The sequence below is a fragment of the Nuphar pumila genome, chromosome 9, assembly GCF_984573655.1.
Source record: "Nuphar pumila chromosome 9, dmNupPumi1.hap1.1, whole genome shotgun sequence".
In the NCBI taxonomy this organism is placed as follows: Eukaryota; Viridiplantae; Streptophyta; class Magnoliopsida; order Nymphaeales; family Nymphaeaceae; genus Nuphar; species Nuphar pumila.
Genome location: NC_143257.1, coordinates 57,191,186 through 57,204,309, shown reverse-complemented (window position 1 = coordinate 57,204,309; position 13,124 = coordinate 57,191,186). Strand labels below are relative to the sequence as shown.

The following is a 13,124-nucleotide window of genomic DNA, read 5'->3' as shown; positions in this document are numbered from 1 at the left end:
CTTGATATTTTCAGATTCAGTTCAAATAATGTAATAGTTAGATATTAATGAGAATTCTATATTTCCTATCTTAGATAGAATGAATGAGCATTGTGAATATCATGAATTACTTGTTTTCATGCATTTTTGCCTTTATTTCTCAAATTCTCACAAATAGCAATATGAATGGCACGTGCACCATTTCGTAAGAGGTAATTGATCCTAAGTTGATGATCCACATCAATGGCCATAGTCAGGATGTGGACAAAACTTAGTATTTTTATCTTTTACAAAAAGGACACTGGATCCACACTGGATTCTTTTCAAAAATCATCATATTTTCTTTAAATATTTTCTTCTTTTATCAGAATCTAATTTAAAATTAATTCAATATATATACCAAATGGTCGTAGTCAGGGTATATTGAGAGTTAATTTCATTTTAAATTCTATAGAAGCACCAAAAATGTATTTTATTCTTCTTTTGAATTTAAATATAGATTATTATATAATACATTCAATGACCATAGTCAAGGATGTATTATATTTTCAATATTATTTTAATTCATTTAAAGAATGAAATAAGGTTTTCAAAATCCAATCTCAAAATTCTTTAAATACATTCATCATTTAGGATAGAACTGCATCATATTTTCGAAATTCTTTTCAAAAAAATCCAAGTGATCTTAAATATCCTTCTTCAATCTCTATTTCAATTCATTCTTCTACCTTATTTCAAATATTTAGATTTCAAAGTCCAATTTGACTTTGAGATTTCAAAATTCAATTTTATATTCAAAAATTCCAATTCAAATCAGATTTCAAAGTTCAATTTGACTTTGAAATTCCAAAATTTTATATTCAAAACTCCAATCAAAATTCAAAGTTCAGTTTAAAATTTCTGATTCATCTTCCAATTCTCAAATTCAAACTTCAAAGTCCCATTTGACTTTGAAATCCATTTGTATATTCAAAATTCAATTCTCAAATCAATTTTAAAATTCCAAATCTAAAGGCAGATCTTAAATCCCAACTTGGATCCAGATTTCCAAGTACAATCTCCACTTTTTTGGATCTCAGATTTCAAATCTAACCCCACTTTAGGATCCAGAATCCAGTTCCACTTTAGATCTCAAACTTCAGATCCAAAATCCATCTTAAGATCCAGAATCCAACTTCACCTTGGATCTCAGACTTCAGATCCAAAACCATTTTTAGGATCCAGAGCCCAATTCTACATTGGATCTCAGACTTCAAGATCCAAGTCCATCTTAGGGTCCAGAATCCAATTCTATCTTGGATCTCAGACCTTAGATCCAAAACCCATTTTAGGATCCAGAGTCCAACTCCACATTGGATCTCAGACTCCAGATCCAAAATCCATTTTAGGATCTAGAATCCAAATCTCTACCTTGGATCTTAGATTTCGGATCCAAATCCATGTCGGTGGCGGCGGCTGTCGAGGGTCGTCGGCGTCGGTGACAGTGGACGAGCGAGAGAGAGAAATGGAGAGACAGAGGGCGAGAGGCGGTGAGGGGGTTTCGTAACCCTCCACTTGCCTACCTTGTTGTCTTTTAATAACAGCGAGGGGCGGTGGCCTCGGGTCGGGTTCGGATCCGACCCATATCAATAAATTTTTTTTTTAAGTTCTTACATGTTGTGCATTGACTTTAGAAATTAAGTTTTGACGTTGTATGTTTTAGTTAAGTAACGTTGGTTGTCGTGTAGCTTAGGTTAGTATAATATATCATTTATTTGCTAGGTTAGACATTATATTAGGTTAGCTATTATTCTTGTTTCATTTTGTCTATACCGTCCAGCTGACTTAGTATAGGTTATTTGTTAATCGATAATCTTGTAGTTAGTCTCTTCTTATTTGTTAATAGATAGTTTAGTTAATTATTGTTATTTGGTTAGTCTAAATTACTTAAATGGTTCTTGATTGTTTAGATTAGATTAGTTTTTTTGTTTTAAAATTCATATAGCATCTTGCATTATGTGTCATTCGGCTGTAGTTAATTTTCCTTCTCGCATTTAGTTTAATATTAGTTTTAATTGATTTAAGCTAGCCGATTAGCATAGGACATCATTAGCCGATTTTTTTAGTTTGTGTCCATGTGATTTACTTATTAATATTAGTGTTATCAATTAGTTATCATGTTCAGCTGATTATATTCTTGATTGCTTTAGTTCTCTTTTGTTTCTTGAATTCTTGATTTCTTGAATTAGTTAAGTTTAGTTTGTTACATTTGCTTTGTTGAAGTCTTGTAGTTAGGTAGTTTTGCTATTTTGTCTTTTAATGTAAATTGTTATTAGTTACTCTATAGTTTAGTTCATGTTTAGCTTAGTTTAGTTAATTCAAATTGTGTTTTAGCTGAATTCTTTTTATCATTAGTTAGTAAATTCTTGTTAGTTTTCCTTCGACTGCTTTGTTTTGTGTTTTGTGTCTTGCAGGGAAGCGTTGGAACGTGCGGTAGAGCCCTTTTCGTACCCCGAAAGAGCCCTCTGAGGTCCCCTCAGGCCCTCAGAAGTGTCCCTCAGGGAGCCCTCAGGGCAAAACTCTCCCTCTGATTTATCAAACCAAACATAAAGGGAAGGATAAAGGGAACACAAAGGGGACAAGAAAACTCAAGCACTGAAAACATTTTCTCTTTTTTTTAGAATTAGGTTTTTATTTTTATTTCAGTTATTTGGGTTTGTAATAAGGCCATTAATTATTGTTTAAAGTCATCCGCGAGGGCTACACTCTCCCTTATTTACTCAATTAATTGATTTTTTCATTTTGGCAATAAAGAGTAGTTAGATTGTGTGTTGAATACAAAGTATTTCCCATTCTCTGAGATCGACCCGGACTCTACCACTCGTGCGAGCCGGTTTTTATATTTTTGGTGTCTGGCTTTCACTGGATTTTGATTAAAAATATTGTTTTAAAAAGCATTTTCCAAAACTCACACCAGTAATATTGATGACTATGAAATTAATTGCTACAAACCACCACGATTTCACAATTAAAAAGATCAGTAATTTTGCTCTTTTCCAAAGTTTCTACCAATAAATGAAGCATGTTAAACACATCCAAGGGATCTGACTGATTGACCAGATAAACCTATCACCTATTATTTTATGTTAGATAGTATTGCACTAGCAAGTAGTAGATAGAAAAAAGAAAGAACAATATTGCCACAAAATGGAACTAATGTGCAACTTACAAGATTTCCTCCAAGGTTTTCCAGCATGCATCAGGTAACTATCAATCTCAACAAGCTTTTTCTGATTGTAGCAATCTACAATCCAATCCTAATACAGAAATTAAAGGGAGAAAAAAACATATTAAACTGTTGTACTAGATTACTCAAAAAAACATCTATTATTCTTATCATATTAAAAATTTCCCGAAACTGTAGAACTTGTAAATTCTGAGGTGGCACCAATTTAACAGGAAAGTTGAAGAATTTCCGGATATGTACACGGTTTCACTTGATTTAAAAAAATAGATATCTAAATCACGTGTACCATTCCCCAGATTTGCAATAAATTAGTCTCTTTGGCTAACTTCATTTCTTGCATTCGACACAGTTAGAAGATGGCATAGTTATAAGATCAAATAGATTGACCATGCATGAATTGTGCAAAGGAACTCGCATCCACAATATAAAAGATCAGTAAGCTGCATGGTATAAGACTAATCCAACCCTCAATCGACCAATGCATTATTATTTGTGGAAAAAAAATTTAGCACCAGGACTGATACTGCATTCTAGTCGACAAATAAACCACATAAATAGAAGGAACTTAGAACTGTATCTTATCCCTAGTTGTAGCAAGCCAAATGGAACATCTCACTATGCAAGTGAAATGAATCACACATTAGTATCCTAGAAACTATCCTAACAAAACCTAATTGTGATGCCAATACAAAATAACCAAAGAAAAATATTTCTTAATCATGTAAGAAATAAGCTATACGAAAAGCCACAAGATAAACACCTTTGAGACAATTGTTCCACAATCATCTGCCACTTGTCTAAACTTTGGAGTGTTTGGAAATGCACAAACAAGAAGTGTGCATGCAGAATCCCAGTCAGGTCGATATTCTGCACCCATCACCAGTGCTTGGGAGCGCAACACACTGCGCTCAGGATTAACAAACCCAGACAGCACAAAGATCACTCCTTCCTGAAAATTGGTAATAAAATCTCCTGCTGAATTAAAGAAATTTCCATCCAAGGGAAAAAGGTAAAACCAAACAAAGAAGGGATGCAAATAAACAGAAAAAAGAAAAAAACTCAGTCCTTTGATTACCAGAAGCTTGGAAAAGCATGAGGTATTGAAGCTAGACGAGGTTTCACCTTGAGCAGCAGAGTTCTTATTGACCTTTGACATATTGGAAGATGCCCTACCACCCTTCGTTGATAAATTGTTGGTTACCTCATCCTGAGCAGATTCTACAAAATGAACATCATTAGTCCCTTTGGATAAACATGTTCAACCTCATGTTTTGCACATCTTCCAGTGATAATTTTATCAATATGCTTTTTTCTAGTGGACTTACCACTTTTATCTTTTAAACCCATCCATGAAGGAAGGTTTCCCTTTTTATTTTTCTCACCCGCATTCTTACGACCTTGTTTCTCATTAGCCATGTTGAGCACAACAGCCACACTGTGCAACAGGCTTATCTGTAACATGAGAGCATGTGATATTAGATTCATTTGGTGGTTTCTAGACCTCCACATATGGTGCCAACAGCCAAGCAATACTAGAAATGCATGATAAGTATGTGACTCCTGTTAAAATATATACATATTTATATATGTATATACTTGTTTATGTATATATATATATATATTATAATGTAATTAGTAATGTCCTCTAGGGGCATTTTAGTCTTTTCATTTTACGTAATAGTAACAGCCCATTATGGGCAGCATTGTAATTCATCTTTTTTTTTGTCCTTTCACTAAAGTGAAAGGCACTTTTGTAAAAGGCTCATAGAGCCGTTGGGGACATCCTAATGGCTATATTTATAGCTGTTGAGAGCTCCCCAAGGCTCTATGAGACCTCTTGTGGCCTATTTAAAGGGGCTTATTGCCTCTCTCTTGTATGCTTGTCTCAAGCATTCTTAATAGACATTATTTTTATATTTTGTGTATTCTCTCTCTATCCTATACTCTTTGTGAGTTGGTTGTGTTAGCTTTTGTGGCTTATTGTATTTTGCCCATTAGAGGCTTTTGTGTTTGTGCACTCTTTGTAGCTCTTAGTGGCATTTATTCGTACATGTAGAAGGAAGATGCGATGCACAGCCACCTGTAGAGAGAGAGAGAGAGTCGGTTGCACAATAGAAAACTCGTTAACCCTTGTTATTAAGGCTTCTCTCTATGTTAAATAGAGAGAGGCTAAAAAGAATAAATTACATCTAAGCCCATTATTAAAACAAAATTTCAAATAACCTCTAATATAAAAAGACTTAAACTTAAAACCACCTATTCTCAACACTCCCCCTCAAGCTGGAGCATAGATATCAATCATGCTCAGCTTGTCACAACATTTTGAGAAATTTGGTCTAGCAAGAGGCTTTGTAAACATATCTGCAACTTGGTCTTCCGACTTTAGATATTTGGTAGTGATATGACCAGCTTAAACCATCTCTTACATAGTGGCAATCAACCTCAATGTGCTTTGTTCTCTCATTAAAGACAAGATTGTTCACTATATATGTTGCAGCCTTGTTATCACACATCATGGTCATAGGAGAGGAAACCTTCACCTGAAGATCATGAAGAACGGTACGAACCCACATCAATTCAGCAGTTGTTTGGGCCATAGCCCGATATTCTGATTCAGCACTCGACCTAGAAACCACATTTTGTTTCTTATTTCTCCAAGAAATCAAGTTGTCTCCCAGAAATACACAGAATCCTGTGGTAGATTTTCTATCCACTACCGATCCTGCATAGTCAGCATCAGAATAGGCCACTATCTCCAGAGTTTCACCTTTCCTGAACAATAACCCCTTTCCAGGAGAAGATTTTAGATATCTGAGAATCATTATAGCTGCATTCCAGTGTATCTCAGTTGGTTTGTCCATAAACTGGCTAACTTTGCTTACTGCTAAAGCAATATCCGGCCTGGTCACAGTTACATACAGTAGCTTCCCTACTAGGGAGCAATAGCTTTTGCTATCAATAGGTTTTGACCCTTCTTCAAACAACTGAACTTTATGGTCCATGAGAATATTAGTTGGTTTAGCTCCCAACATTCTCGTTTCCTTTAATAAGTCAAGAACATACTTTCGTTGAGACAAAACGATCCCTTCACGGCTCCTGGCAACTTCTATACCCAAAAAATATCCAAGTGAACCAAGGTCTTTTGTAACAAAGTGTTTTTTAAGATGAGCCTTTGTGGCTTCAATAGCTTTTACATCATCTCCTGTAAGAATGATGCCATCCACATATACCACCATAACAACTATGCCAGAGTTGGTTTTCTTGATAAATAGGGTATGATCTGTTGCTGACCTATTAAAGTCAAAGCGTGACATCACTTCAAAAAACTTTTGAAACCATGCACGAGGACTTTGTTTCAAGCCATAAATCGCCTTTCTCAATTTACACACCTTCTGACACTCCCCCTCGACCTCGAATCCTGGAGGTTGTTGCATGTAAACGGTCTCAGATAGATCCCCATATAGAAATGTATTTTTCACATCTAATTGGTACAAGCTCCAACCATGTTGAACAACTACTGAGAGAACAAGACGAATGGTACCCATCCGTGCAACATGAGAAAAGGTTTCAAAGAAATCAATATCATATGTCTGAGTATACCCTTTTGCTACTAATCTGGCCTTATACCTTTCAATAGAGCCATCAGATTTGTACTTTATTGTATATACCCATTTACATCCAACAATGTCAGCATCTGCAGGGGAATCAACTAGATCCCATGTATGCTGAGATACTAAAGCATCCATTTCTTCTTGCATGGCCAGCTTTCAGCGGTTATCACGCTCTGCCTGTTGATAGTTCAGAGTTCAGAGGAATAGTTTCAGCAGATAAGGCTGAAATAAAAGTTTTCATCTGATTTCCAATTCTGGCATCGGAGACAAAATGAGATATGGGATATAAGGTACATTGTTGTGTCCCCTTGCGTAGAGCAATAGGCATGTTATCATCATCATGAAGATCACTATTGTCAGTAGAACTTACCTCAGAGGAAGAAGAAGATGAAGGCACTTGTGGAGGTGGAGCTCTAAGCACATATATCAATGGAGGATTATTGAATCTGGAAAAGGATGAAGTTTGGTTCGGTAATGAGGGCACAGATTCCAAAGGAAAATGAGGTATAGGTAATGGAAAAGACTCAGCTGGATCAACCTATAGTGGGGAACCGGTACTAGAGTAATATGGAGTGGATTCCAAGAAAGATACATCCACACTGACATACTCTCGGCGAGAAATAGGATCATAACATCGATATCCCTTTTGATTTTTGGGATAACCTATAAACATGCATTTTATAGCTTGAGCAGCTAATTTATCACGGTCAGGGCCGAGTTTGTGTACAAAACAAACACATCCAAATATTTTTGGTGAGAAAGAAAAAAGTGGGGCATTAGGTTTTAGGATATGTAATGGAATTTGATCACCCACAGAAGACGAAGGCATGCGGTTGATCAGATAGCAAGCAGTGGTAATCGCATCACCCCAGTATAACGCAGTAACATTGGATTGAATCATAATGGTCCGGGCAACATCAAGCAGGTGCCGATGTTTTCGCTCAGCCACCCCATTTTGTTGAGAAGAATAGGCACAGGAAGTTTGGGGTTGGATGCCATGATCTTGGTAAAATTGTAATAGAACTTTTTATTTAAACTCAAGAGCATTATCAGTGCGAACAATCTTGACAATAGATTCAACTGAGTTTTTATTTCAAGAATTAAGGATTTGATAATACTTGGAACTTCAAATCGTTCTCTTATTAAAAACACCCATGACAACTTAGAGAAATCATCAACAATAACAAGATAATATCGACACTGAGTCCTAGTAGGAATCTTACTAGGACCCCATACATCTGCATGAAGAAGTTCAAAACTTTATTACTAGACTGACTCTGACTCGAAGGGAACAAACTTCGATGATGCTTGCCCAGCTGACATGCTTCACACTGAAAGAATGTAGTGGAAGGAATTTGAGGAAAGACAGACCGAAGCTTTGACAATGAAGGATGACCAAGACGACGATGCCACTGAACAGGACTGAATGAGTGTTCCACTGCAGCATGAACATTGCCCACTAGATGATGTAGGTAGTAAACTCCATTTTCTTCATAGCCTCCACCAATCTTCTTCCCCATCAGCAAATCCTGAAAATGACAACCCATCGAATCAAATATTACTCTACAATTTTGTTTTTTTAAGGCAACTAACAGATAGTAAACTTTGAGGAAAGTTTGGAGCATGAAGAACATTTTTCAACTCTAAGGAGGAGGATATAGAAATATTTCCCTGACCAACAACTGGAGAGGAACTCCCATCGGCTAATGAGACTCCTCGATGAACAGTAATATCTTTTAGATCTGAAAAAATAAGTGAATTTCCACACAAGTGTCTGGATGCACCAGAGTCAATAATCCACTTACTGTCAGTCAGATGAAGATGATTTCCTGTTGAGTAGTCAACACCAGCTACAGGAGGAGTGAAACTCAAAGAACGAAGAGCTATCAACTCATCATATTCAGCACGACTGAGGGTGATACTACGGTCACTGGCAGAGATATTATCCTATACATTTGTTGCCTCGATAGTAGTAACATTTGCTTTAGGAGCATATGACTTTGATGAAGAAGAGGTTGGTCGACCATGTTTATCCCAGTAACGATGTTCTAAATGTCCATATTTTCCACAGAATGTACATTGAAGCTTTCCTCTGCCTCCCATACCACGTCCACGACCTCGTCCTCTGATATTCTGAATATTTTCACGCCCATAACCAGATGAGACAACAAGAGCAAATGACTGAGTCACAGGCTGAGATTGTGGAAGAGAGATCGCAAGTCTACTCAAACGATTGTATGCATGAGCAAGAGTAGAAACATATGATCCAATCAACATTTGAACTTTTGCAACAGAAAATTCTGAAGAGAGACCTGTAAGAAAGCGAGCAACCATGGTTTGTTCTTGATGAACCTTTTGCTTCGAGCAACAAAGAGGCCTGTGAGCATTAAGTCTTTCAAACGCAGCTTTGACAGAGGCATAGTACTGGGCCAAGGTTTGATCTCCCTGTTGCAAATTATATATTTACTGTTCGACTTGCAGGATACGACTCACATTAGTTTCTTGTGAGTATGCATCACGAAGATTGTCCCACATCAGTTTGGTTGTATTATAGTAGATCAATCCATCTGCAATATGGTGTTCGACACTATTCATGATCCATGACATAACTATGGCATTATCTTCATCCCAAGTAACATATTTTCCCAATTTTTCAGTGGGTTCGTCTTGCAACAAAACATGTTTTCGACGATGTCCAGATACCGACATCATAAAAATTCAGGACCACCTGGCATAGTTGGTTTCACTCAACAGAAAGTAACATAACCACTGATAAAAAATAAGTAAATGACAAGAACACTAGACTGAAAAACCAAAATAAAGAGCCACGCTGTCCACAAAGGAAACTGTCAAAACCTATGTCACATGGGTGCGGGTGCGGGTGCGGGGATTCGGCACTTCCAAAAAACCCGGGTGCGGGGGTGCGGCAGGGGCAAAAATGTAAATATATATATATAAGGGGTCGGGGGGGCGGGTTTTTTCAAATTTTACACGATAGCACAAGCAAGGCTACCACCATCATTGAAAAGTCAGGAGCTGACAGCAGCTGTCAGCAGATTTTTTTTTGTATATACAGCTGCACGATAGCACAAGCAAAGCTACCACCATCATTGAAAAGTCAGCAGCTGCCACAGCTGCTGTCAGTTTTTTTTTATATACAGCTGCACGATAGCACAAGCAAGGCTACCACCATCATTGAAAAGTCAGAAGCTGTCAGCTCCTGACAGCAGCAGATTTTTTTTTATATACAGCTGCACGATAGCACAAGCAAGGCTACCACCATCATTGAAAAGTTAGGAGCTGACAGCAGCAGATTTTTTTTTTATATACAGCTGCACGATAGCACAAGCAAGGCTACCACCATCATTGAAAAGTCAGGAGCTGACAGCAGCTGACAACTGCTGTCAGCAGATTTTTTTTAAAAAAAAATTCGCAGGGGCAATTTTAAAAAAAAAATCCAAAAAAAAAGGACATAAATGATCCTGGGTGCGGTCAACGCACCCAGGATCGGGTTGACCGCACCCGGTGTCGCACCCGCACTCGCGTCGACGCGGGTGCGGCACCCTGCTAGCCGAATCCCTGTGACATAGGTCAAAACTCATTGTGACTCCCGCGCCCTCACAGTAGCTGTCGACTTCACTGATCATTCAACACTTACCATCATGTATTGATTAAGGTAACCATTAAAGTATGCATGATCTAATGCATAACCGACAAATGCATGACTTCTGTGCAATGCATGAATCATTTTATTATGTTCCATTTAAGTCTTTTGTTTCCTTATGCATGCCCTATTAAATGCATACAACTTTAAGTTTCTCTTTTTAATTACCATTGTCCGCGGATACACCAAACGGGTACAAGCCCCGAGGTCAAGTTAGGTTCCGATGGTAGCTTAGCACACAATTTTGTATTTTATTACTGGGTTCCAACTTAGCCCTCGACCGAATCACCTTCGGAACATTAGACCTCCACATCTAATGTTGGGGACACCAGGGACACCCCACGCCCACAAGTGTCACTTCTTTGGTACCAAAAACAACAGCTGTGTCAAAACACACCACCCCCAGGTAAAGTGGCGGACTCTCCCTAAAACCGTGGTCAGGAGAAGGAACCTCAATATCGGGTTCAGGGGACCAAATTAAGCACACAGAGTTTTGTATCCTCACAGTCTCCCCAAGACCGGATTTCCAAGATCCCCATTCTCCAGATGGGTGATCCCGACCGGATTTCCAAGATCCTCATTCTCCAGATGGGTGATCCCAAAAGGTATATTACACTGTGCTTTATTATTACTTTTTATTAAAATTTAATTTCTTAAGTTTTGCAATATCATATGCAAAAAGAAAGATAAAAGCTCGCCTCTATCTCGCGAGAGCCATCACAGGACTCCGGCCTGTGGAAACATATAGAACAGTGCAATAAAACTGAAATATTAATAAAACATGATCTTTGCGATGCATTGAAATGAATAGGGGAAAACAATTCCACAGCTCGGGTTTACCAAATCCTCGATGATTCATTATGATCACTAAAGCACTAATGCAAGAATCATAACCATATGCAATGTATGCAGTGGTATCACATGCCTCTAAGGTACAGTCATATATATACTGATTTAATCCATTGACAATGAACATGAAATATAACATTCCCATATGCAAATTGAACAACCCACGTTATGCCCCTTTTCCTGTGCGTATGCATGGTATGCGCATGCATGCATCTTTATGCAATCATTGTCACATATGCTTCTAACCATGAATCGTATTGAGATAAACAAAGGAGCATTCATGTATTTATGTATATGCAACAACACACGTCAAGTCCATCAATATGTAAGCACTCAAACAAACTTTATCATGGAATAATGTGTAAGCATGTTCCAACAGACATATGAACCACTTCAACTCCTAACATATATGAAAATCAAAATTTCAGGTACATAACTCATTCTCAAAGTTTATCATGCATCAAGAGATTAAAATTCTAAACTTTACTAATCACACAACCAGGCCCTGCTTTCATAAACTAACAACATTAGGTTTCTAACATGATACGATTTCCAACATGAGAAAATTTTGTAAGTGGACTAATACAAAGGCGGGTATGCTGTCACTGGGTTTATCAAAAATAAAACAGGGTATTGAACATAGAAATAAAAATCCCCCTAACATTTTTTTCTATTAACAACCCAGCCCAGCCGACCCTGTCGGCTGGGTCTGACAGTATATACACAGGCCGAAAACAGGTGTAACGCCCCAAAATTTCGACTTGTGATTTCGAAAACCTTATCAAAAAACCTTTTAAGATTTAAAGTTTTGATTTTTAAAAACGACAGCGGAAGACATTTAGAAAGGAACACAAGTCAACAATCCTGGGTACGTTAGCTGAAAAACCATCATTCACATGTACAACAAATTAAAGGAATTTAAGTAATAAGGCAATAGATTAAAATTCTGCAGTTTATTACAAAATGAGCATTTTATTCCAAAGTTCAATAAATCTAAGAAAAACTCCAAAAAGACCGAGAGTCAAGCCGCCAGCAGAAAGAAAATGAATCTTGATCCATGTTGCACCACGCCATCGGCCGCCAGTGAAGTCCTACTCCTCACCTGCCCATGAAATGGGTCAGTTTCATAACAAACCAGTAGGTGCACGAACAGATCAGTAGAATTTAAATAAAACAGGACATTCATGAGATAAGCAGTTATGATAATTAAGCAATTGTAGTTTATTCTAACAAATGTAATAAGTGCAAAGAGCTGTTAGTTGAAGCAATGTAAGTCTCAGTCATCTACAACTATTCATGAATATATTCTTTAAGTTCTGATATTAACTGGCCTGTGGGTACGCACAGACGCGAAACGTAGAAACAGCCGAGACCGATCCGGGGGTTTATTATGTCAGGTGTTTTCATTAACCCAGATGGCTGACTGAGTCCGCTCCTAAGGGGACAGTCAGTGACCAAGAGAGTAAATCCCCAAAGGCATTCGTGGCCCATGGATGCATCCAACTTCTGCAGAAGTGCCTGGGAGTTACTACCTAGGATAATTTATGGTAATCCCAATTCCCCTAACTCCGATGACTGGGGAAAACCGAGTCTTTTGCCCGTGGAGTGGTTGTTAACAACCTGTCCATCAGAGTCTTTGTACCATCCATCCTCTCCCTTGATGAATCGTGAAGATCGGATGGGTACGACGGGGGTTTCTTAACCGCCGCCCCATCCTACATGCTCTGGTCCATTAGACCCACTCGAGCATCTTGCCTGTGAAGGCGAAAAGTCACCATTTATGTGATCTCAGCAT

The 13,124-nt window shown here is 37.8% G+C and overlaps 1 protein-coding gene across 1 annotated transcript in view; it reads right to left on the bottom strand.

The window, feature by feature from the left end:
- ATXRCC1 (BRCT domain-containing DNA repair protein) overlaps positions 1 to 13,124 on the bottom strand; it is a 174,489-nt gene that overhangs the window by 149,881 nt on the left and 11,484 nt on the right. Inside the window, exons 2-5 of the mRNA XM_090017649.1 lie at positions 4,531 to 4,657; positions 4,281 to 4,423; positions 3,966 to 4,154; positions 3,188 to 3,275 (exon numbers count right to left, since the gene is read on the bottom strand). Of these exons, the coding sequence (XP_089873775.1) occupies positions 3,188 to 3,275; positions 3,966 to 4,154; positions 4,281 to 4,423; positions 4,531 to 4,621 (511 nt within the window). The 5' untranslated portion in view covers positions 4,622 to 4,657. The remainder of the gene's footprint in view (positions 1 to 3,187; positions 3,276 to 3,965; positions 4,155 to 4,280; positions 4,424 to 4,530; positions 4,658 to 13,124) is intronic.